Raw genomic sequence first — 27,639 nt, 5'->3', positions numbered from 1 at the left:
TAAAGGTAGGACTTTCGAACGCTAAAAATAAATGCACACAAAAAAAAACAAATGCACACAAATTACCAAATATTGCTGTTTTTTAAAGATTTCGTTTGCGTTTTGTGGACGCACAACATCCATCATTTGGCATAAGAACACGGTTCGTTTCTGTGGTGGGAAAAAGCGACTTCCATATCTATCACAGATTACAAATTCGACAGTGAGTATGCATAAGGGCGTATCAGCGATGATCGATTCTCTCGTTTGTTAATTACTCGCTTGGATTAACATTTCTCGGTGCGTTTGCTGTTGCTTTTGATTGCCAATACAACCTGTTACAGCACTACATTGAACAAATTTCAGGTAATATTCAAGCTGACATTAGGACATTGCATTAGGTCCTAAGTAACATTGACCGATTATCTTCGTCGACTTTCTCTTTCGTTAATAACTTGAGTACATAACTGTTTCTTGTGTCTTTTTTTAACTTTAAATGATCTTTATTTCTTGTATTAATGGGGTTTACATGTATGAATTAACAAGTGACACAGATGCGTCTTTTCAACTTTGGCGCATTTGAAGTTTTTAATTATTAAGTACAGTTTCTAGTCCTATCAGGCCTGTTTTAGAGTATGACCACCTTGGTGGGATTGGTTTGTTTTAAATTGAAAAAGGAGACTACTTATAACTACTATTTACAACTACAACTAACCTATAACTACTATATACACCTAACCTAGTTACTATGTACAAATTACTGATCAAAGCATGTTCAGATTGCGTACATTTTTGAATAAATTTGTTCCTAATTTCATCAATTTTTGAATCTATTCTGGGAATATCCGCCTCTTGGTGGAGGTCCGTTATTCTTGTTTCGAAAGGACGATCGAGGATCATCCTAAGCACTCTGTTCTGAGCAACCTGGATTTTGTTCCTGTGAGTTTGTGCACATGATTCCCACACCGGAGCTGCGTAGAGGATCGCAGGTGCTATATTTAATTTGTTTGTAGACAGCCAGTTTGTTCACCCTTGAGAGGCGGGATCTGAGACAGATCAGCGGATACAGACACCTGACCAAAGCAGAACACTTGACTACGGTTTTCTCTACATGCGAACGGAAGAGGAGCTTTTCATCGAACAACATCCCGAGATAGGTAACTTCGGCGGACCACTCAACCCTTGTACCATCCATGATTATAGTACAAGATGGAGCCGGTTTTAGTTTGGGTGATTGTCGATGGAGGAACATGTTTGCTTGTGTTTTGGAGGCATTGATTTTGATTTTCCACTTGGTGGCATAATCAGCAAAGACGTCAAGGCATCGTTGAAGCTTGTTTGTTATTTCGCGTGGCATCCTACCCTTGAAGGTTATTGCGGTATCATCTGCGAACAGGAAGAACACGCAACCGTCTCCGAGGGGAGGAATGTCGGAAGTGTAGATGCTGTAAAGCAAAGGGCCCAACAGACTTCCTTGCGGAACACCTGCTGGGATGGAGAACGTGTCGGAAAGACAACCATTTAACGATACCTTGAACGACCTTTGCTGAAGGTAGTTACGGGTGATTTTTACAAGATGTAAAGGAAAGTTGAAGTTACAAAGCTTGTATACAAGCCCATTGTGCCAGACATTGTCAAACGCTTTCTCAACGTCTAACAATGCCATGGCTGTGGACTTGCATACAGCTATGTTACTTCGGATGTTATTCATCACCCGTACTAGCTGGTGATTGGTGGAGTTGCCCTTCCTGAACCCAAACTGTTCCGGAAGGAGAATGTTGTTTTCCTCGACATTCTTGAGCAAACGATTGAGAATGAGTTTCTCGAACAATTTGCTCAGCGCTGAAAGGAGGCTGATTGGACTGTAGCTTGAAGCTAATGTTGGGTCCTTCCCGGGTTTGCGGATAGGTATGATTTTCGCTGTCTTCCAGACGCTTGGAAAGTAGTGCAGTTCCAAGCATCTGTTGAAGACAGCGGCCAGCAGAGAGTGAACCTTCATGCTGAGGTTTTTCAACACTAGGTTGAATATTCCGTCAAACCCGGGGGCCTTCATGTTTTTGGTGCATTTCAGCGCTGAGCAAATTTGTTCCACTGAGATCCTATCCTCCGGAGGGATGGCACAAGGGGAGGGATCAAGGTAAGAGTACGCATTGCGTAACCTGATCTTCGAGCGGACTTTGGATGCTGGAGCCAAGCAAGTGCGATTTGGCAATATGCTCACCAATCGCATTTGCTTTCTCCTGAGGGGTGATTATGAGCCGATCGTCATCATTTTCATCTTTGATTGGTGAAATGGGTTTGGGGTGCGTCTTTAGGACCTTGGCCACCTTCCAGAATGGTCTAGAGCGATCGTCCAGATTCTGGACGAGCCGCCCGAAACTTTCGTTCCGAAGTGAGACCATTCTGGAAGCAATCTCCTTGTTCAGATTGGCCATTTCACGTTTCCTCCACGCTTCTCGAGTTGGGTGTGGGAATCAATGGCAATAAACTTACCCCTTACAGGAACTCGTCGGACGCACGCTTTGTCAGCCACGGTTATGGCTTGGTGGAGTCCCTCCAACGCTCGGTCGATGTCCTCCACGGTGTCAAGCGGCGGGTTGTCAATGATGTGCCTGTCTACCAATCGTCCAAACTGGGCCCAGTTTACGCGGTAGTAGTCCTTGCGCAGGCTTGGAGCAGGGGCCACGTTGCAGCCCAGTTCAGCCACCACCACCACCGGTTGGTGGTCGGAGCTGAGTTCGTTCAAGGCTACCGGCGTGGACAAGCCGGTATTTGTCAGGAACAGGTCTAGCGTCGATGGGTTGCCCGCCGGTGAGATGAAAGTTGGCTCGTCCGAGAACCAAACGGAATACAGCCCATGCTGCGAGTGGTCGAACAGTAGACAACCGTTCTGGTTCTGCTGGTAGTTCCACCAGGCCTCATGGCGAGCATTCAGATCTCCTCCAACAACGAAGCGGGAACCGGTACGGGTGATGGTGGACAGGTCCTTCTTGAATTTAGCCGCTAGACCGCTGCTGGCGGCACACTGTCGAGGGCAGTAGACGGCGATGAACTGGACGTAATCGACGACTCCACCTCCACGCCAAGGGCCTCGATGATTGAGGTGCGGATGTGAGGAAGGGTGTAGAACTTGATTCCTTTATTGACGACGAGAGCACTGTCTGTCGGAACCTTGATGTGCACCACCACAGTTGGCGCATTTTAAAGCCACGGCTCCATCCGCAGGGCAGTTGGAAGTGGCGTGTTCTTGGGCGCAGTTGCTACAGCGTGGCTTGATGTTGCAGTTACGAGTGCCGTGTCCAAAGTTCAGACATCGTTGGCACTGGGTCACATCGCGATGGCCTCCACGGTATGGCTCCCATCGTACGATGATGGAATAGATTGAGCGGATAGCCTGCACCGCATTCAGCGACACCGTTCCCTTCTTGAAGTGCACCAGAAAAAGACAATCCGGGTACGTCTTCACGTTTTCGTCTCTCCTCGTCATTCGAAAGACAGCTCTTGGGGCCAGCTTGTACCGGTCCTTGATTTCTTCTTCGATCGCCTTGGGGTCAAAGTTCGGTAGGCCCCTGATGACTACTTTGAAGGGCTTCTCACCGGGGATGTCGTGCGTGAAGTATTCCGCGTAGGAATCCTTCAGGAATTTGACGGCGATTTCGTATTCCGCTTTCGTCTGGAGCATTACCTTCGTGCCGATCCTGCTCAGCTTGTACTCAGCTGCGATGCCCAGCGATGCAAAATCGCCAATGAGCGTGTTGAGTGGCACTGCCTTCACCACCAGTGGAGGGAGCTTCACTTTTGCCGCACTCACGCCGGCAGAATTCTCGGCTTCGACGGCGTCGCCGAATTCACCGATGTCGCTGGCGTTTGTTGCGGTAACATCGGACTGGCCTTGATTCTTCTTCCTCTTCTTCGTCCGCTTCACCAGGACCGGGGGGTATTCCCAACATCGGTGGGAAGAGTAGCGTACCTGTTTGAGCTACCCTCATCACTGTTCTTCTTCTCTGCTTTCTCTCTTAGCCTGCTCCGGGAGCGCTGTCTTCCCATCACACGAGGCGACCGACACTACTGACAGAGCGAGCAAAAACCGACTCGACAGAGCGAGCAAAAACCGAACTACACTGCTAGACGGTCTAGCAACAAACGATCAGCACGTTAAAAAAAAAAAAAGAAAAAAAAAACTTGACGGTACCTCTATTTATGCTAAGAGATTAGCATTGCAAGTCCCTCCTACTTGGAGAATTATGCAATCAAACGGCTTGCTATGCCTCGCCCCCATCAGCAAAAAATCCGGGAATTTATAAACCGTTCTATAGCATAATTTTCCAAGTAGGATGGACTTACATAGCTAATCTAAAAGCATAAATAGAGGTACCGTCTGATAATTTCAGCGCTTGGTACAGAAATCTGTAATCTGTGATAAGGAAATCCCTTTTTTCCACAACAGAAACACCCCGTTTTCTTATGCAAAATAATGGATGTGCGATTACAAAACGCACGAAATCTTTAAAAAAAAAAAATTAAATATTTTTTAATTCAATCGGTAGATAAAAGATGTACCGTGAATTGAATAGATGGATTTCAAGCGTTGTTCTGATCGCGAGATATTCACGATCAATTACGAAATAGGTGCATAAATGTCCACGTTTTTTTTAAGTGCTTTTTATAGCATTCTGATGAAGCCCTACCTGCATATTAAAATAGTAACATAAATGTTGAGACACAGCACTGATTTCCACTGTTGCCCAATTTCTCAATAATCGCTTAGGGAACATGCATAAATGAAGTAGCAGTTGGGGGGGGAGGTGGATAGTTTTCAAAAGTTGTGACCGGCCGGTGTCGGTTTATCGGTGTAATAATACCTGCTAAAGTACTAATTGATTTTCAAAGTAGATAATTAAACAAATGTGTACCTTCTAGTGCTTCCAATGCCTCGTTTTCCACTACTGGTATGCAACCAAACTCAAAATTCTTAGTGCTTGTATTTAAAGAAATAAGAAATTTAAGAATGTCACCATCACTGTCGTACATATGGGTGCACTTCAATACCAGTTTCTGCCGGTCGCTCTGTTCTCGTCGGTACGGCAGACTCTGCACACGACCGATCTCATAGCTTACCGTTTTCGCCATCGCAATGATTTTTTCTGCAAACGAACATTAGTAAAAAGTATTTCATAACTACAATTATAATATCGATTTTGCACCACCAAGTTCAATTCGAGCTCATTTGGTTACGATCTCATATTCCACTAATAGTTGTAGTTTATATGATAATTACTATGGTGATCTTTTTAATGATTTACGGGTAAGCTTGCTATTTTCCTTTGTTTCGACTATACATATATATATATATATATTTGTACTAGTCTACGTCGGTTGACGAAAAATATATAAAAATAATTATTTCTGGGAAATTTTTCCATCTGATATTATCAGTGAACTGTTTTTAGGGCAACACTGCATCTATGAATAGTAGCAACAGTCAATACGAAACTTACGATTTTAAATTGGCTCAGTACTTGACTAGCCCATTGGCTCCAAGTTTTACGGACTTTTTTGGAAAGGGAAACAGTTGATGGCTCATCCCGGGAATTCCCGGTAAACGGGAAATATTTTAGTTCAGGAACTAATAAAGTATTGAGTTGAATTCATGGCAATTATTATTAAATATTCAATTTCAACTTCTTTAGCGTGATTTTCTAAATATGGAATAGTTCAACCACTTCATTTAAATATTGTTGCTTCTATAGGAAATTTTCTTTTCAAACTGCCTCGCACTTTTTACGACTACTCTCGGGAGTTTCTTTTGACCTAACCCTGAAAATATTTCCGTGTTCTCCAAAAAGTTTTATTTTCAACTTTACAATATCTTTTCATCTGTTTTCATCAGAAGCTTCTTCAAGAAGTCCTTCTGGCTGCTACAATAGCTTCGGTTGACTTTTGCTGGCACGTTCATCAAACTTGTTTTCATTGGAAGTTTTTATTCAATCGTTTTTATCTACCCAGAAGTTTTCTAGTCATTTCCGAAGGTTTGTTCAGATTTCTTTGATACTTATTTTTGACTTAGCATGAAAATGTCTTCTAATTTTCCCTAGAATTCTTCCTGACTTCCCCCAGAAATTTGTTCTAACTGCCCTCGCTAAATTTCTTCGACTTCTTCCGGAATGTGTTTACGATTTGCCTTAGAAGATCTTTATATTCATCAGGAAATTTTCTACAAACGGTTTCCTTAGAAGTATTTTTTAAATATTCTGGGAAATTATCCGTAATTTTCACCGAAAAGTATCACGGGATGTCCCGGGTAGGAAACACTAGTCACAAGTATGTCTATAAGCGTACCCCATTCTCGTACTAGAGTCTGTCAACAAAAATTTGATTCACCTTATCAATTTGACAAAGTTTGATGAGCGATTCGTGGATTTTCCTATGTTCTGAGGGGTGCTTCAATTAGCTTTCAACCGAAGGTCTACCACTTCCTGTTCCAACAAATTGATCATGTTTCTTCAGAACCCCCTGGTATTAGTGTACCAGACTTTCGATCCCAAGCTTATTGAAGCACCCCTTGGAACTTAAGAAAATCCACGAATCCCTCATTAAACTATATCAAATTTATAAGGCGAATCAAAACAAACACAGATTCTAGTACGAGAATGGGATACGCTTATGAATGTACTTGGGACCAATGGACTCGTCAAGTCATGAGCAAATTTAAAATCGTTAGTTTCGTATTAATTGTTGAAAGTTGCCTGGAGTTTTTTTTGGCAATGTTGCCTGCTGAGTAGTTGATGGAGCATATCAGAAGAACATCATCTATCTAATTAATTAATAACTAACTATTAGGACATTGAATCAAAAAGTGGTTTTGAGCAAAGTTGTAGCTGAGAAGTTTTCCTATAGGTACAGATGGCAAACATGCCGGTAAACTATTATGGCAAAATGTTAGGACGAGGAGAACATAAAGTTCACTTTTCCCATAGTAATTCCCAAATTTTGAGGGAATTATTTGGACCGGATTTGGAATCAATTGAGCTTGGTGGAGCAAAATTAATATTTTGAACCACTATAATCGATAACTCAGATTATCCCAATATGGAGTGTGGCAAAAAATATCGCACGACATATTGCGCCAAGGAATAAGTACTGGAGAATAGAAAAGGGCCTTACAACATTGGTAAACAATCCGTTTTATGGCCCTCTCTCCAACCCAAACGAAGGCCGCCTACGCAAACGAAAACCATGATCGTATAGGGGAAACTTTCTTCTGTTGGTTTGCGTGGCCGCAGTTCGCTTGGTGAGGAAAGGGCTTTAGAACGGTTTGTTTACAAAAGATGTGTGCTAACATTTGAAAACGGCACAAAAGCCATTTGTAAACAAATGGTTTGTGGGCCCTTTACTCACTACTTGAAGTACACCCAAGCGACACAACAGCAACATCGGGTAGGGGAAATTTTCCCCTTCCTGACGATGCTGTTGGTTTGCGTGGGAGTTCTTCGGGTAGCGAGTAAAGGGCCCACAAACCATTTGTTTACAAATGGCTTTTGCGCCGTTTTCAAATGTTAGCACTGATATGCCCTTTTTATAAAAGTATACAAACCAACAAAAATCCACGCAGCTGGTGACACTCCAATTTCGCGAAGCATTTTGGAATGATAAGATTCTGCTGCATTATTGGACGTGTGTTCCACGTGATATGTTGAATACACGTGCGGGTTTATGTTCCGGAGCCACTGCATGCGGAGGTAATTTTCGAACGACTCTGCTGCTTCTCGATCGCGTGTTTTGCCTTTAATATGGCGGATAGCGATTTGAACGCCTTCGGCTATCTTATCCGCAGGCAAATGGGGGAGCTGCATTGCAATGCGGTACTCTGCGTAGTCCGCATTACTTTGCTGTACCCCCATTTTATTTATTATGTACCGCCTGACCGCCTATAATTGATAATTTATTAAAAGGATACTCGATAACGAGAAGATAAATGAATCTGTTGTCCATAACTTTGTAAACCTTTGCACCGTTATATAGAAATAATCCTGAAAATCAAATTCGTCAAAATTTATGGCGGTGCGACTGTAGGGAGCGCTGTAGGCGTTAAATTTTCTTAATTTTCAACCTTTGGTTTATGGGGAACGCCTTACTTTTGGTGAGAGCGAGGTGCGAGCCTATCGCGCTATGTACGGTTTTCATTGCGAACAGGCATAGTGTTAGATACTAAAACTATCTAATATCATAAAAGTATAATTTGTTCCTAGAAGAAAAATTGAATTTCCTACATCTAACTTAACCTAGAGACATTATTTGCTGTCTACCTTACAAACTACGAAACAGATCTAATTTATTATACACTAGTACCAACAATCAATACGAAACTAACGATTTTAAATTGGCTCACCACTTTAGTAGCCTATTGGTCCCAAGCAAACGATTAACGTACCCTATTCTAGTTGAAATTCTATTACTACACTATGTTTGTTTTGATTCGCTATGAAAGTTTGACAGATAACATCAGGGGTGTGTGGATTCATGCAGAACATGCAGGGGTGAGTGAAATAGCTTGGGACTGCTTGGGACCGTTGTTCTGGTACTGAGTGAGCCAAAAATAATAATGATTTTCTTCGGGACCCAGTGTTCTTAGAGTTACCTCTATGGCACAACTCTCCCAGATTGGCGTTCCGTACTCAATGGTGGGGAGAATGATTTGCTTGTGGACGGCAAGCTTGTTTTTAAGGGAAAGGGTGGACTTCCTGTTGATAAGTGGGTAGAGCGACCTAATCAAGATGTTGCACTTGGTGGATGTTTTGTCCACATGGGACCGGAATAGCAACTTGCTGTCAAGGGTGAGACCAAGGGAGACGACTTCACTCGACCATTCAATGGGAGTGTTATCAAGGTGGACTTTTGAGTTACCAGGCGGAACAAGCCGGGGTGAATTGGAGTGTGGAAACAGGATGGTTACTGTTTTAGCTGCATTGATACAAATCTTCCAGCTTTTAAAATAGTCGGACAGAACATCCAGGCCTGATTGGAGTTTTCTTGTCAGAGCACGGATCACTCGACCCTTATAGATGATGGCAGTGTCATCCGCAAACATTGACAAAATACCACCACCCGGAACATCTGACGTGAAGATGTTAAAGAGGATAGGACCAAGGAGGCTACCCTGGGGAACCCCAGCATCAGCGTTGAACGTATCAGAAGGAGAATTGTTCAAGAAGACCTGGAATGATCTGCCCGACAAGTAGTTTTTGATGATTTTAACAAGGAAGATCGGGAAGTTGTATCTATGCAGCTTGTACACTAGACCATCATGCCAGACATTGTCGAACGCCGTTTACGCACCATTTGTTTTGTGTTGGCAAGTTGCAGTAAACTTGCCAGAACGCGCGAAGGTGGCGACGCTTCCACGGCGCAACGCGACAGCACAAACCGAATCGAAACTAGAACTCGAGCGAAAAAGAAAACGAACTGAACAGCTCAACAGTCGAGCAAAGAGTCTGATGGTGGAAGCGAATTGGCAGACCCTTTTCTAGACGAACATTTTGGCTGCTCTTACTCATCCACTATTCTTGCGTAATTAGTTTTCACCGAGCTCCAATCAGATCGACCGTCTTGCCAGAAAGCGCTGTGGAAGGCAAATTTGCGCACCAGCTGGAAAGCGATGTCCGTGCGAGAGAATATAGATTCATCCCATCCGTCCGCTCTTCTGATTGGTTCGCTAAATATTCCTATTTTGTTCGTAAATTACGTAATTGTTTAACTATTTTCACTTTTTGTACTATACTCCAAAAAAATAACTGAATAATGTCTCCATCGAACGACATATTGCATGACATATTTGTCATGAATGGTTTTGAGAAATATGCGTTCAAAACCTGACCACTTTTCGTAACGCGGCCGATTTTGGTTTTTTGAAATTGCACCCCCAATATGTTGCCGAAAGACGTAATCCTACGTCAAAAAACATAATAATCAGTACCATCTATCGAAGTCTGTTTTTGTTCTACACGATTGATACATCTGCTCCCTCCCCAGATGCCCGGAAATAAAACCAGAACCACCTGACGAATGTTTTCCATAATTACGCAGATTGTTCTACTTTATGTGAAATTTTCAGCCAATTCCATGACGAAACAAAAAAGTTATACTCATCCAAACATTGCTATTCCTATCCCTGTTGGCAATGGAAACCGTAAATAACGCGTTAAACCCTCACCAAAAGTAAAGCGCGTGATGTTGAGTTCAAACGCTAATAACTTTTCGGGGTTAATTCTTCAGCAAAGTTGTTCCCTATACTCCAAAGGTTCTTGAAAGTTTAAATTAATAAAATTCAACACCTAAAGCGCTCCCAAGAGTCGAAAATGTAAAGGTGCCTCAATCTCCCATACATTTTGACTATTATTTCCTGGTCCTCTACACAAGGTGGTATGATTTGGAATTCCAGGATTTAACTCATTTGGGTCACTCTAATGTACATAGCAAACCGTATAAATACCTGCTTAAAATGGAATAGGCATCCCTGGTGCGTCGCATTTTTGAAAACCGCCCGGCAAGCATTGATTAGCGATTTTTCAAAATCGCTGCAAGTTCCGGTCACTGTTACCGGCGGAATAACAGTGAGAAGTTTTTTTAAAATTTCTACGTATTGCTCGACGCTCGGGGACGCAATCTCCGATGGCATGAACGCCAACGGAAAGACCTATAAAAATAAAATAAAAGTTTGAGGTTGTGTGCAACAATCAGCGCATGGTTGACGTAGAGTTACGCAATGTAGTTATTAATATGTTATAATATTTTTACGTATTACGTATGCTTAATATGCCTATATCGGACCAATCAAACTCTTTTTCTATTTAAAAATAAGTATAAAGCATTCCGTACCATTACTTCCAACATTTCAGACCACACACAGGCATGCTGTCATTAATTAGTTAATTTATAGAATTGATGATGCCTTAATGAGCCATCCCAAGCCTAATATTATAGCATTTAGTATGAAGTAATATGAAATATAATGAAATAATTATGCAACATAATGTTCTTACCATATTTTAGTATGCATCCACCCGCACCGAGGGGAACGCAGAACACTGTATTGAGTGCGTTGTATTCAAAATACTGTAAGAGTTCACGGTATTTAAAAATAATACGTAAGTATTATAGAGGCATTAAAGTAATCCAAAGTATTTAAAAAGTACTAACAGTAATAAAAAGTATTTAAAGAGGTACCAAATATACATCATTAACAATATAGTTCACGCTTCGATTTTCCATACATCGTTTTTTTTATACAAAGTATTTTCTTTACCTGACCATAACATTGCTATAACCAATTTTCACTTGGAATATCATGCACTGTCCGGTATCACGAATGTTTATCGACTCCCGAGCAGTGTTCGGAAAATCATTCTCAAATCTCATTCATTGAGCCTCCTTGCGAGAATAAACTCGCGTGAGAATGCGACACACAAAATTCACGCTTGAGATTCTCATGCATATTCACGCACTCATACTCACAACGCAGAACAATCATTCTAGTCTAGTCTAGTCTAGTCTACACATACACAGCCAGTACTTGAAAGAATCCTGGAAAATGATACATCTATCATTTTTCTTGTCATTATTAATGCCTGCTGCACATCAAGGATGTGAAACAAACAATAAAGCGGCCAGGCCTACTGTGTAGCGTTTAGTTAATTTTTGTGGAAGTGAATGTTTACCATGTCTACTTAATAAGTATAGACAGTGGTTAACATTTAATCCACAGGTAATCAAAGAGCGGGGACATACCGTACCAACCGCTCCGTATGCAGGATTTGAAAATAGGCTATATAAATCGTTGGGAGTGACAGAGCTAAGAAAGTTAATGTACACTCCTTGGTTATCCGATCTCCTGGGATGGAACACAGGTATTTACCCCTTGTGTTCGAGCGTACAGTCCTCCCTCCGTACAAGCGTGGACGGCACCGCCCACCCACTGCCATCCCTCAATCGATCCAGCCGACCTCAGTCGAAGGACAACAGAGAGCGGTGTGCGGACGTAACCTATACGGAGGGAATACTGTATTCGCCTAGGTTATAGCGCCCTTGCTCGCTACCATTTTCTTCTAGCGGTTGGGACCTGAGCACTAACTCTTGTCCTAGCCCTATATGGCATATGGTTATAGCGCCATTACTCGCTTTCTGAAAAGAGAAGAAGGGAAGGGAAGGAGAGGAAAAGGACTTGGGAAAAGGAAATGCGGAATTCCTTTCCTCATTAGTATTTGTATCGTCAACTTTTATGAAAACTATATAAATCATTTTTCCTTGGTCAGAGGTATTATTACGACATTCGAATAAGATTGTCTTATCATTTGTTATTCAAAATTTAATGTTATAATGATCAACATAGCTTTGGATTATCCAATATAAATCGGTAACACTGTCCTGCAACCGATGATTTTTCTAATCCGAAAACTAAAAGTACTTAGGCCTTCATTAAGTTCCACTTTCACGCGACGTTCAATGTTTCGCGGTTTGCTCTTTACGCATTGTTCAGGCTATCATAACAAGCTATGTCCGACGTGACGATTGCTTAAGCCCTGGTTAAACAAGTAAACAAGTTATTAAAATGAAATCATGTTCCCGAAAGCAGTCAACAATGTATCTTAAACCGGATCAAGCGTGCGCCCTATTTTTCTAAACATTCCGACGCGTTCCGCCCAATATCTATCAATTACGTTTTTCTAGAATAGTAGCCTGGGATAAATCCTAATTCGACCGACACGTGTTTGTTGAAAAATTATATTCTGCCTAATATCAGTAGTCAGTAGTCATTAGGAAACCTGTTACTATATTACCACATATGTATCCTTCTTTCATGAATTTGTTTTACGAACATGATCTAACACAACCTTTTTCTATGACAAAACTATATTCTGATAAAATTGGATCATTGCCTAGACCAACTATTGAAACTAAAGAACAAAACAATTGGCCACGTGTCTGGAATAATATTAACTTAAAGAACCTGAACTCAAATGAAAAATCTATTCCTAATTTACTTTATAATAGGAAAATTGATCACAGAGCTCATTTGTATCGCATAGGTATTGCTGACAACCCTAATTGCTTATCATGCGGATTCCTCGAAGATCTTGAGCATATATTTTGTAAACGTTTTTCGGTCAATCAGTCATGGAACTATTTTATTAGACATTTACTAAACAGATTTGATCCTTGTTTAATGCGCTTCTTAACCTTTTCCAGTTTGATAGCTCCAACCTTAGAAGAGTTTAGCAGGGATGACAAAATTTTGATTCTATGAAAATTTGTTCAGTTTAGTCAATATATTTTGGAAACAGAATGACATATGATCTCCTTGCCTAGCTTCAAATTCTTCTTAGAAATAAATGCCTGTAATTAGTTTAGAATAGCTTAGCTTGTAAGACATGTTTATATGTTAGGATTAGAATAAAGATTTTATAAAAAAAAAACAGACTAATTTTGACACATTTGACTGATGCAATTTTTCATTCGTTCATTTATTGTATGTACTGTATGTATCTACAATCACACTCGTGTCTGGCAGTGGTCTGGCAGTGGTATTATGTATAAAATCTACCTGTATACGAGAAGAAGCGAATTTTGAGTTTGCTTAAACGGTTGTGCAGTTTACTCATAAATCGGAAATAGTTCAGGAACTCAGCGATGAATAAATTTGCTCATGTTTTTGCAGGATTTCCAGCAAAAAAAAAAATTCCCGAATATGAGAAAAGTAAAGATTGGATTCTCTCAGTCTTCATAGACTAAGAAAAACTTTGCCATTTTTTTTTTTTTTTTAGTTTTTCCAACGGAAAACATGAGGCACATTTACTCATCGCTGAGTTTCTGCACCCTTTGCGATTATGAGCAAACTGAACTCAAATTTCAGTTGATCTCATTGGCCGTGCGGGATAGTCCTGAGAATCCAAGAAATCATGGAAAAGCTCGCTCCTTAATTCTGGCGGAATATTTCCCCGTTTGAATTGGTCAATGACATTTCAAACGGCTGCCATGCCACGTGTGTTTGTTTACAATCTAACTCCCACTGTCTGGCAGTGGCATTATGTATGAAATAAGTTCTTATGAACGCAAGAAGCTTGGACCCGGGAGTTAGACCGTAGCTCAAATAGCCTCTAGATAAAAGATTGACGGGTATTTAGTAATTTAAATGATCGTCTCAATTTAGAGGGATAAGTCCTGTCCAATCTTCCTAATCTTGTATTTTTTAAATGGCTGCATCTTTGAATATTTCCGGGCCGCAGGCCGCACGCTGGGAAGTGCTGTTATAGAGGAAAGAGGAACTAAAAGGCAAATAAACTTAGCTGAACGTTGCTGCGCTTTATTCGGAACGGAGGGCACCTCATGCAATGGAAAGGGAAGGATTTGATGATTTTCACTTATGCACTTTTCAACACAACTTCTGTACATTCAATTAACACTTTTTAACACTGAAATTGTAAATTTTCCACATTTTCACAAGAACGAAAACGACGCAGCAAAACAAAACACGTCATTTTCGCAGCGCTGCCTACTTCGATCTCACAACGCAGAACAATCATTCCAGCTTTAAACTCATAACAACCATTCAAACGTCAATTGATAGCATGCTCATATATCTTGTGTTAGTTTTATAACCTGCATCTGAGGCACAAACAATAGTAAAAACAATTAATAGCACCGACATGTAAAGAAATGAATGTTTGAACCTGAAAGCTCATCGGTGCATAAACTTATGCATGACGTTTGAGTTTTTGAGTTTTTCCGAACACTGTTCCCGAGAGGAGTTTGTGAATGTTTTTACAAGTTTCAACAACGATGTTAGGTAAAACTTTTGAGAAAGTACACATTATATAAAGCTCGTTGGTAAACTTTTCTGCATAACTATGATATTTAATGAAGGGATATTAGTTCCTCTTTATTATTATTTATTTAATCATGTCACATGGTGACAGATACGCTGGTTAATTCAATATTTTTCGAATCGATAAACAATCCATTTTAGCAAACCCACACACTGATTGATTACAATTTGTGACTCGAAGAATCAAGTGGATATTTTGATTTTTGAAAAGCGTCATATAAGAAAAAGTTAATAATGTAATAATGTAGAACCCCGGTGAAGGATGCTCGGGTGTAGCAACATCGAACAGGTTTGCTGTTCTACCCATTCATTTACACAGCAATTGAGGATTGCAACGATTTTTGCCTGAAATTATTAATTATTTTGTTGGGCATTTGTTCTAAAGTCTCAACATTCGAAATTCTATGTACTTCGGTAGTACTGTACCAGGGAGGCAACTTCAAAATCATTTTCAGAACTTTGTTCTGAATCCTTTGAAGTGCTTTTTTCCTGGTAGTGCAACAACTAGACCATATTGGCACAGCGTAAAGCATGGCCGGTCTAAAAACTTGTTTAAATATTAGAAGTTTATTCTTCAGGCATAGTTTGGATTTCCTGTTTATAAGAGGATACAAACATTTTATATATTTGTTGCGGAAATGCCTGCGTCATCGGCGAAAAAAGATTTGTGGCAACCCTGAGGCAAATCAGGGATGTCCGAAGTGAAAATGTTATAAAATATAGGCCCAAGAATGCTACCCTGAGGAACTCCTGCTCTAACAGGTAGTCGTTCCGATTTGGAATTTTGGTAATTTACCTGCAGAGTCCTGTCAGTTAAATAATTTTGAACTAATTTCATAATATAGAGTGGAAAATTAAACTTTTTCAATTTGGCAATCAAACCTTCATGCCAAACACTGTAGAATGCTTTTTCTATGTCTAGAAGAGCAACTCCAGTAGAGCAGCCTTCAGATTTGTTTGAACGAATTAAATTGGTAACTCGTAAGTAGTTGAATGCCCATGGCGAAATCCAAACTGCTCATCTTCAAAAATTGAGTTCGTATTGATGTGAAGCATCATCAAAATTATCTTTTCAAAAAGTTCAAGTACTTATTAAAGAAAGCAAACTTATTGGACGGTAGCTAGAAGCTTCAGCTGGATTTTTATCCGGCTTCAAAATTGGAACAAGTTTTGCATTTTTCCATTTATCAGGAAAGTATGCTAATTGGAAATATCTGTTAAAGAATTTTACCAAGAAAGACAAGGTACTCTCTGGGAGTTTTTTGATGAGGATATAAAAAATTCCATCATCACCTGAAGCTTTCATATTTTGAAATTTTTTAGTTATAGATCTTAATTCGTCCAAATCAGTCACCCAGGAATCATCAAAAATATTTTCCCAGAGCAACCTGATTCTCAATAGGACTAGTAAGAACCAAACTGAAATTATGGGAACTCTCGAACTGCTTAGTAAGTTTCTGAGCTTTTTCCGAATTTGTAATTTGTAATCAACATTTTACCACCTTCTTGAAGCGCTGGAATAGGTTTTTGGGGTTATTTTCAAAATATTAGTGAGTTTCCAAAAGGGTTTGGAACTCGGGTCTAATTTGGAAATAGTATTTTCAAAAGTTTTGTTCCTCAGGGCAGAGAATCGCTTTTTAATTTGTTTTTGCAAATCCCGCCAGATAAATTTCATGGCAGGATCGCGAGTTCTTTGATATTGCCTCCTACGGACATTTTTAAGACGGATCAAGAGCTGAAGATCATCGTCTATTATAATTGAATCGAATTTAACCTCGCATTTTGGTACTGAGGCAGCTCTTGCTTCAACTATAGAAGTAGTCAGAGATTCAAGAGCATAATTAACATCATCTTTGGTTTGCAAAGGAATATTTGGATCAAAGTTATATTCCATAAATGTTCGATATTGCTCCCAATCAGCTCTATAGTAATTGAAAGTAGAGCTGTTGGGATTAGAAATTATTTCATGAGATATTTCAAAAGTTACTGGAAGGTGATCAGGACCGAAGTCAGTATGGGTAACCAATTGGCTACAAAGTTGACATAAATCAGTGAAGACCAAATCAATAGTTGAGGGATTTCTTGCTGAAGAAAAGCAAGTTGGGCTGTTTGGATATTGAATAGTGTAATAACCTGCAGAACAATCATCAAACAGAATATTACCATTGGAATTGCTTTGAGCATTCCGTCGTGTCTTGTCCGTTTTTTAGTTCTCATTTTTGTTCTGTTAGTCGTTAACTCGATCAAAATGAAATCAAGAAGAGTATAAAAATAAATTAAAACAGTATCACATTTTTTTTTAAATTTAATTCTCACTTTCTGTTTCGGAAAATTCAGATTCGATAAAATAATGATTGACTTAGTGATCCGTCCGGTCTAATAGCGTTCAGCTAATCGGGGTCTGACCAAATTCTATGTATAATGTTTTCTTGAACCCCCCTAATTTTAATCATGGCTACGCCCATGATGTTGGGTTTTAATCTTCTGCAAAGGCAGGCCTAAGAGCTGTACATTTTTAACTAGCACAGGAAGACATAATGTGTGTGTTTGTTGGGTAAGGTGGCGCAAGATGGGTCAGCTAGTAAATTAATGCCATATCATTTGGCTCGTTGATCGTTTGTCATTTTTTGTCATGTTTTGAGATATTTTGATGCCCTACCTAGCGGTGATGGTACCTCAATGAGCTGTATTACCAAGGTGAAGCAATCGGTTAAGTTGTGTGAGTAAAACCCGTGTACGATACAAGCAATTAGTGACGTCACTACTTGCGTTTACGTTGATTTTTTGGTTTACTAATGCAACCATATTTCACGATCTGCTTCACCTCTCTCTGTACCTCATTGATAGTACCTGTCTTGTGAAGTGCATTGAAATCATCGCGAATGCGTATTCTTCACAAATACAGAAATGCAAAATAGCTTGAAATATGGCGAAACATACCTTGCCGCCAATTTCCGCGTATGCCATAAAAAGTTGGCAGAACATTGACGGCCTCGTCTTGTAAGTGCCATCAAAAAACAATACCGTCGATTGAGCCTCTCGCAACGCGTTAATAGTGGCAGGCACTACAAAAAAGAGCGTGATTTTGCCTTCTCCCACACAGCCGTAGTAAAACGTTTCGCCGTAGATAGTTCGCAAGCCAGCCGCTTTTTCCGTCATCATCAGGTAGTGAAAATCGCTGGCAGATTTCGGTGTCCTTGGGAAGCATTGACTTCTGGCGTTCCGCATGGACCCTTGGACTGCACTATAGACTAAGTTTGGAGCTGCATTACGGTGCCTGTAAGTAAAGAGAATTTAATAATAAAGTAACAATACTTTTTGAAGATATAGATTAATCAATGAATTAGGGTTACCCTAAGCAAAGCAGGATAGTATTGTTTGTTCGATGTATTTAGTGTGCCACTTTAACAATTGTACGTTCTATATATGCCAAATAGTTTATAGGAATTTCTACACCGTATTGCAAGTTCATATTATTGTCTTCATACATCAGCAATGTAATGCAAATTAAATCTCGTCAATAGATGTTTATGATTCTTTCAAAATGTCATATTACATCTTTTTTTGAAACTGCAATGGGGTAGTGCCAACCCCTATGGGGCAAAAAGGCCATGCGTTTTAAATTGAGTGAAATCGATTAATGCTTAATTATAAAATATAGCCTTTTGATTATTAATCATGTTAGCAATAGCTGTTGTTGTGTACTCATTTTAACTATTGAATTATACAATATTATTCAATACATAACAAATGAACTATGTTTTCCAATGATATCAAATGAACACTATTGTTATTATTATTTTATGTAGCTGGTTTTGCCAAATTTGGTGAAACCAAGCTTGCCGATAGCGGCGCAGGTAGTATAGTGGTAAGTGTGATTACCTCTCACCCCAGGAGGTTGATGGTGGGGGAGGAGAGGTTGTTGAGGGGGGGGGGCTAGGGATTGTTATGAAGGGAGGAGGGGGTACATGCATTGCTTTTCCTCATTGTGGTAACGTCGTGATCCACCTTAAGCCGCTGATTTAGACCTGCTTACTGCTGCTAGGACCAAGTGCCACGCCGTCCGAAGCGACAATGAGCAAAAGCATGACAGCAGCGCTGTTTTATATCTTTTCAGGTTCAGAACCTGATAGGATTTCCCGCAGTTTTTTTTATGAATGGGGCGGAGCAAAAAGTTTCTTTTGTGCAGAATATGTAATAAAGGATGGACTTTGTATGTTAATATAATTGCATATATAGAGGTACCAGATATGTTTTACAGTCAGTTGTTGGTAATTCATCGAGTGTATGTCTCCTATTAGGCAATATTTTTTTTGAAAATGTTGGCTCTGCATGTAAAAAATTAATTGGGGTTTTGCTTAAAATTTATTTCTCGAAAAAAATGATCGTCATACATAGTTCATGTCTTTTTCGGGTTATTGTTAAGGGGGAGGGGGTTGTAAAGCGGGGGGGGGGGGGGGGGTTTACATGCACGTTTTTTCAAGTCTCATTCCTCATTGTGGTGGATACGCCGTGATCCACCTTTAGCCGCTAACCTAGTCCTACTTGATGTAGGACCGAGTGCCACGCCGTCCGAAGCGGTAATGAGCAGTGGCATGAGAGCAGCGCTGATTTATATCTTTTCAGTTTCAAGCAGAATGATGTGCAACCAAGTGGTATTCGTTTATGATGACTGGGTTTGGGAAAAAGGCTTATTTCACGAAATCAGTGATAAAATTATCATTTGTACATTTTCAAAAGTTTAATTACAGAAAAATTGGAAAAATATTTATTTCAACAGGTTCGTAATGTAATAATCCTATCGATTGGCGTATTTGGATTTTAATTTCATCTATAAATGACAAAGTTACAAGCGTTCAAAACCTAACACTCCTTCACCACACATATTTTTTGACTTGCACCCCAGTATAGTCGACAAAGACGTAGTTCTACGTCAAAAAAATGTTGTAAAAATTTTCTGAAGATAGGCTTGATATTTTACTATAGGCCCTTTTCAAAAATAAGGCTGGATTCAAATTGGCGATATGAAGATGCAAAATGGCATAGTCGGTCATAAGGAACGTTTCTGCAAATTTTCAACCAAATAAAAAAAATACAAAAATAAACCGATTTGCGAATTCGTAGGGAATTCTCCATTTTTACTCCAAGAGATCGAATTTTTTTTTGAACCATTATATTCGTTGACCCGTTTTAATTGTTTACAAAAAAATACATTGTACAATATAACTTACTCTGGCCTGTTGCAGACACTGTCGAATACTGCTCTGTAACTTTCAAAGCTTGTACAGCTTGCTTCCTTCAGTGCGTGCTTAAGCTCCGATTTAGCAATTTGTAGTCCATGGTTTGGGTGCGAATGGTCCCTATTCGTGTACACACCAATCGCAGCCCTTAAAATGAAAATTATTGTTATAAGCAGACTAAAGCAGTTTGGTCACATTGAAGTGAGATGTACAAAAGTACAAGTTGATAGACAATGAAATGGAACGAGCAAGCTAGAAAACCATAGCGATTATACTTTGAAGCGATTGTAAGCATATAGTAATGGAAGACGGGTTAAGATACAAAAAAGATTAACAACATATTTTCATCATTCTGAAACACCTTGTAGCCCCCGAACTAACGAAAAGTCAAAAAAACATTAATTAAAAACAAACTCCTCGTTCCGTGGGGCTATTAACGATTTAATTTCGAAAGCAACAAATGTAAGGGTTTTTGATGAAAAAACGATGTTTTTTGAAGTTTGTTGGTACCTTTTTCTTTGATTAGGCTGTACTTGGTCTGCACTGCGAATGAGAACAACTCAAATTTGAGTTTAGTTCACTCATAATCGGCAAAAGTGCAGGTATGAGTTAATTTGCCTCATGGTTTCCTGTGCAAAACCTCAAAAATCTGCCGGAAAATGAGGAAAATTGACGAAAACTTTACTCATTCTAGGAGTAGTACCAATCTCTACTTTTCTCACATTCGGGAAGTATTTCCTGGATAAACCTGGAAAATCAAATTAACTCATCCCTGCATACTTGCACTTTATGTAATTTATGAGTAAACTAAACTCAAATTTGAGTTGTTCTAATTCGCCGTGTGTTACCAGGCATGGCAAATCATTTACATTAATTTCGTGCATTCATTTACATTCACTTGTCTCTATTTTTTTTCATCAACAGAATTCCGTAAAATTATGTATGAACTTTTTAATATAATATATTTAATATAAGCTATATATATATATAAACTACAACTCTTGTAAAAAACTCAAATCTGTATCTCTTAAGCATGACGAACTAGAGCGGACAGAACTTGTTATTGTTTTTCAGTGAATGTAATGTACATTCATTGAAAAACAATGGTGGGTTCTGTTCACTCATTATGCATAAGCTAATATCAAAACCTACAAAAGCTTCAAACATCATTCTACGGAATTCTGTTAATGACAAAAGTTAGAGGCAAATGAATGTAAATGATTTTCATGCCTGTGTGTTGATAAAGGTATGGTAAAATGTATGAAAGATGTGAACACTGATGTTCGCACATTTTCAGCAATATTACATTGAAAATGGTATGAATGTAATCCATCGTTTCTTCATCAAATGGCAGGTATACACCCATATTCTCGTTTTCATTCGAACCGTATTACCCATACAAAAAAAAAAAATTTGTATGGAAAATACGGTTTGAACTAAAACAAAAATATGGGTGATAATCATCCAGTAACAATTGAACGATATATAAAGTTGCCACGCCGTATTATACCCCTAATCGTTCTATTTTTGCGAATTATTCTCAATCATTAATAAAAATTACAAAATGTCACCAATTTATTTGATCATAATTTATTAAGAAGATTTTCGGTTCCTCATTCGTAAATCATGGAAGAATTTACCACAGTTACATGTTGCATACGGACGTACGGACAAGGTTCAAGAATCGTTAGGTACATAAATATCGAATTATTGTTCAGTAGTTTTGAGAGTTCATCAAAAAATCCATTTACCGATCGTTCGGAAGTCATTTCGTTTACCGAACTGATTACAGAACGTTCAGCTGTTGAAGTTTGAAGATGAAAGTTCGGTAAAAAATTAACTAATACGGTAATAATTTCTAGGTGTAAAGATGAAAGATAAGTAAAATTGTAACAATACAGTATTTGGATTAGAGATATAATGTACATTAGACTCCACAGTGCTCAAACGGTTCCAAATCGGGACCTGATTAACCTCCCAAAATTTGAACTCATTTGGTAAGGAACTGACATGGCACAAACCATTTGAAGTTTATATGGGAATTACTATGGGAACCCCAATTTTTCTATTCATATCCATCTATCAATTCACCATATCGTTTTGCTTTAAAATAAGATAACTGTGCTCGTAGGAAATTTTGTCAGCTAAAACTTTTTTGAAGACCACTTTTCGATAGAATGTAAGCATCAAAAGTTATTAATGACTCAAGCCACTGATGTCTTATGATTATGCTCAGTCAACTGTTCAGCAGGCAACATTGGTGTTTCTGGCGCGTAACGTGCAACTAAAGAGTGAATTGCGGCAAAACCCGCCGGAATCACCTGTGCCTTTATATAAACGTACTACGTCTTGACTAAGAAAATAATGACAAGAATATGTGATACCATCACTACGGGATACTGTCTTGGCCTTCCATGCAAGCCTACAGCATGATATTAGGCTCTCCCACCTTCGGCAAGGTGAGGTTGCTAAAGAAAACTAAACGAGGAGTCATTCCAAAACATATTCTGTAATTATTCTCTATAAACAGTACTTTTGATTAAATTTACTCAGAAGTTAAATATGTATCATCTACATTAAATATGTATCAACTACATTATTTTAACGCATTCCAGTAAAATTAGACTCCAAGTTAAGCATTGCGTAATACATGAATAGCCCTTAACCGTTATCACTTATATATGATGCGTCAAACCACTCCCTGCTATGCCGCCATGTTTTAGAAGCCGTCAAAATCGAGATGTCAGTAAGGCTCAATCTAGATTATTCCAATATAAGCATGTCAATGGGACACATAAATATGTTGGATGCTGTAAATCAAATACACTGAACCAAAACATCATCCTTGCATCGAATGATTATTGCCTCATCCAAGCCCTTCGATTCATTTGCTTCTAGGATCAACACAGTTCAAATGAAGTTCACCACAATATTGGATGATTGTGGGTCGATTTCGGTCTTGAGCATACACTAATCAAATGGTATTCGATTGGATATCAAGATGCTTCTAATATTAATTTTCTATGATTATTGTTTATAAATTATCTGTGAAGGTAATTCGGATGAAGAATGATGATCATGATGGATTATTAATTTAATTTTCATTTTACTTTACAGAGAAAACATAATAAGATAGCTTACCAGAAACGATATTGCCGTTAAGTTCTACGTATACATAATATTATGTCCTTCGCATTCTGTTCATAGTAACTCATAGAACTGTTCTTCCCTCGAACATTCCACAGACGTGATTTAACAGCCCGATGTAAACAAGAACTGAAATACGGAAAACGGAGCTTTATCTATGTCATAATTTTATATCTGGGCAATACTTATCTGTTTCAACCGCTTTCTATCGGTCGGGTATGATGTCCCAATTCGGCGTTCTAAATGCTCATTGCTTAATTTATTATTCAATCAATACATTTCAAAGGCAGATGGCAAATTATAATCTTACATCTGAACAATTAAATCACTTTGAATAACTTTCTTAGAGAATATTTCACGTTTTTCATGTGCTTTTTACTGAACCCGAATGGTGTTGTCAAACGGTAATATAAATCTTGAAAACAAATTCAGGTTAATGATGATTCATTCAATTGTGGCGATGTGGATCAGTGTGAGCTGCTTGATGGTAGAAATCAAATGATTTTAGTTATGAAGCTTCATCAAAAGACCATCTATCTGTTTTCGAGTTGAAAGCTATTTATTACACACTTAATCTAGCTCGGTAAAATCTCCAACAGCCGATTACCTCGGCGTTTACTTTTGCTGATATGTTTGCAAAATATATGTTTGTTAGCTGAGATCTCAGTAAAATCTTATTTGTTAGCTGATTGTTTTACTGAATCTCAGCAAAATAAATTGCATAACTACTCGGCTGTTGGAATCTCGGCGAAAAAATTTAAGTGTGTTCGTTTATCATATATACTCTGAATGACCTGCATATTAAAACTACAACTATGTTCATTCATTAGTCATATGCAATACACCCGTTTTTGAGCAGAAAATCATCCGAATGGTTTTATCATACGGTAATTGGAAACACAGGAATTCGAGTACAATTGAATGCGATTTCATTCTGCCACAGGCGGATGATTTGGTTCAGTGTAGAGGTGGAATAGGGCTGCCATCTCCTGCTTCCAACACTGATGAATTCTGTTGAAGTTTGTCGGATAGGTTACAGAAAAAAATTACCTTACGACGAATCGGGCACGGCAAGCGGATCTGTTCGCGCATTTGTAGTAAGTGCTGGTGGATGTTGCTTTGTCTACCTGAAATATGTAACCATCTACGACGATCCCTCCTTTGGATCCTCGCTGGCCGACATATGGTTGAAAAGGTACAGGAGACTGAAAATGAAAGAAAAGTCTAATATAAGTCTGATATCCAGTTGATAGAAAACATTCTAAAGGAGTAATGATCCAGAGTTTGGCTGCGCACTACACTTGGCTGATTATTTGTGCACGGTCAACTGTGTAACAACCATGGTGTAGGCGAACCTAAGGCCACTCATAAAAATTGTATGGTATCACGTACAGTTTAAAACTGTTTAATTATACCATGCCAGGTCATAGTAAAATCTACCGATAATCTTCTCAACAGTACTGTGATTTGGTCAAAATTACTATGCTCCCCTCAAAACTCAACATGGTATTATTAACAACATCCATGATTAAAATGATTAATTCATATTCCCGCCATTTTACCATAATGTCGTCTGAATATGGTAATATCAATAGAAATGCTGATTCATTTGACAACAAAAAGATTACTATTTCATGTTATATCATGGTAGCTTCGGTTATGTTATGTTGCATGGCCCCCATTTTTTAGAAAATAATTCTACGAGTACAAATCAGCCATCAGACGAAGAAGCTGGTCTTTAGTTGCAGATAATGGCAGACGGAAACATTGAAGTTATTTCTGACGAAACTGTTGCTGTTGTGGAGCTCATGAATGGTAAGAATACTTATAAACTGAAAGTAATTTAAAATCAATGAAAGTTTTTTTCTTTCTTTTTAAACATTTAAAATTAGCGATCACTGGATGCAGTGTAAAGTTATGATAACCGAGCTTTCGTAGACGGTATTATGTTGTATGTATGTAAGTAGCCACCATCCTAGCTTGGGTCTTGCCTTGCATGCCCCAACTAACAATTTTAGCTGCAGATTAGCTTATACAGCCAAAAATTGGCTTGTACAGCTAATTTTTGCCTGTATAAGCTAGTCTGCAGCTAAAATTGTTTGTTGGGGCGGCTCCACTTAACAGCAAGATCAAATTTCGTCATCATTCTGAATTCAACATACTGCTGTATGAAGGGCAAAAATGGGTTGGACGGGCCCGTAAGCAGAGACACTTACGCGAAACCCGCTGGAATAAGAGAATCTCCTTCCATCAATATGATCCAACAAAACGAATAACAAAATTCGCAATACTTGTTAAGCTTTCAACGGGCTGGTTTGCTTGAGAAGAGCGCGTCAAATTCATTGCAACTGTTGGAGTGAAATATTACTATCTAAAATGACAGTACACATTTCCTCCCAGACTCCGGTTGGCACTCCACTCCATTGTCCAGCTACAACTTCAATGATGCCCTGATGCTCCCTCCCGTCCCAGAAATTTTTGAATATAAATTTATATATATAATGTCATATTTAATATGTATATAAAATATATAGGAAAATACAAAATACAAATAACCTAGATTTTAATTTATTGCAATTCAACTTCTATTAATCCATATTTTATTGGGACTTATACACATACTTTTTTCATGTACAATGGAATTTTTTGAAAATATACTAATGTAATGAATCAATAGATCGAAAAATCGAGGTTATTTGGACATGGAATATTTTATTCACAAAGGATACTATTGAATATATCAACAATGGTTATATATACTGATAACCCTGTATGAAATAATTAAATAACTTGACATGTTATTCATTGGTATCCAAATTATTATCTCTGGTGCATTGCAATATATATATATATACAAATAATATGATCTTATATAGAAATAATGGATAAATAAAAATAACGTATGCTTCGTCTTGCACCTTCGTCCTATTTATGAAATAATAAAGTTGAAAATGGTTGTACAAGGCTGAAAAATAACGAATGACATAGTTGAAATAATACAATAAAATATAACAACTATGCAATACAATATAATAATATGAAATTGTAGAAAACATGGTGTAGCGAAACATACATATAAACTGAAAATATAAAAGAATTTACCTACAAAAATGTTTATATGAACCCTGATTTTTTTTTCTTTGTCTTTATTAGGGAGATTTTTAGCCATAGGCTACTTCATCTCCAACCTTGATTCATTATAAGGTATATGTATTAGTTCCTTAACAGTTCCATATGGGATGATGAATATATTATGTCGCGCTCTAAGGGAGTTGAGTGAGGTTTGTAAGATTCTGTGACAACCAATCACGTAAAACGTGACGATAGCGGGAGGAGGATAATTTCTTCCTCAATTTAAATTTAAATACTGTATAGTTTGAAATGTATGAATGATATAAATGTATGATTAAACATGATATACATATCGATATAAAAAGATGCAGAATTATAGTTTATTAAATGACATGTATAACAATAAAATTTAAATACAGTCAACTCTTCCTAATTAGATATTCAAGGGACCATCAGGAGATATCGAATAAGGGAGAGTTGGCTGTAGCAGTGTAACTGAAGGAAGTTTATTTTTATGATATGGAGTCAAGATCCTGTTTCACGACAAAAAATCGTGTTCCATGCAAAGAAATTCTTAAAAATGAATTATTGTGCGTACTGTAGGCACATAAAGTAATTAACCATTACAAAAATAGTAAATTACTTTAATATACACCGGTTTATATATCATCAACGAAGATCTGAAAAAAAAAATCAACGATAATAATTTTAATATATTGTCTATGATTTTTCACTAGTCCTCTGAAATCGAAAAAAAAATTATTATGTTGGAGTACGCTTTTAAAGTGATTAAACATAATTTACGCAATGTAAGGTAATATGCTATAATGAACAGTAATCAATATTTTTATCTTTATCAACGAAATTTTCATCCAATGACTTCTTTGAGTCGCAAAAAAGTTTCATAAAATGTGTTATCGTGTTATCAACCTGTATATCGATCTTATAAACACTCAAGTATATCATCCACCCTAGTACACTCGTATTTTTCAGCACATTGCCACGGCAACCTTCCCCTCTCCATCACTAAAAATACCAGAAAACTGAAAAAAATCAAAATCGAAGCAGCAGCTCTCTTTTATCAACCGACCATAACCCGCAAAAGAGAAAGACAGCAATACATATCCGACTATCACGTTCCAAAAACTGCAAACAAAAGAGACAAAACCTTCTGCTGTGAAAGTACAATGTAATGTAAAACAGGACAAGCAAAGCCTCGATGCAACAGCGTGACACTCGTTACTACCCAAGAACAACGGCAGGATGAAAGAGACAACAAGCTTGCACTGTCGGACCTGTCATCCGAAAGTACACTGAACCAAT

The 27,639-nt window shown here is 38.4% G+C and overlaps 1 protein-coding gene across 1 annotated transcript in view; it reads right to left on the bottom strand.

Annotated features, from left to right (window-relative positions):
* LOC135702939 (uncharacterized) overlaps positions 1-27,639 on the bottom strand; it is a 43,771-nt gene that overhangs the window by 4,575 nt on the left and 11,557 nt on the right. Inside the window, exons 2-7 of the mRNA XM_065223995.1 lie at positions 24,295-24,449; positions 20,089-20,244; positions 17,798-18,134; positions 10,469-10,672; positions 7,574-7,907; positions 4,893-5,123 (exon numbers count right to left, since the gene is read on the bottom strand). Of these exons, the coding sequence (XP_065080067.1) occupies positions 4,893-5,123; positions 7,574-7,907; positions 10,469-10,672; positions 17,798-18,134; positions 20,089-20,244; positions 24,295-24,449 (1,417 nt within the window). The remainder of the gene's footprint in view (positions 1-4,892; positions 5,124-7,573; positions 7,908-10,468; positions 10,673-17,797; positions 18,135-20,088; positions 20,245-24,294; positions 24,450-27,639) is intronic.

This window comes from Ochlerotatus camptorhynchus, unplaced genomic scaffold (genome assembly GCF_037179485.1).
Source record: "Ochlerotatus camptorhynchus isolate MF236.1 unplaced genomic scaffold, CSIRO-AGI_Acam_v1.1 ptg000203l, whole genome shotgun sequence".
NCBI lineage: Eukaryota > Metazoa > Arthropoda > Insecta > Diptera > Culicidae > Ochlerotatus > Ochlerotatus camptorhynchus.
The sequence above is the reverse complement of the archived record's forward strand: the minus strand, read 5'-3'. Positions and strand labels throughout refer to the sequence as shown.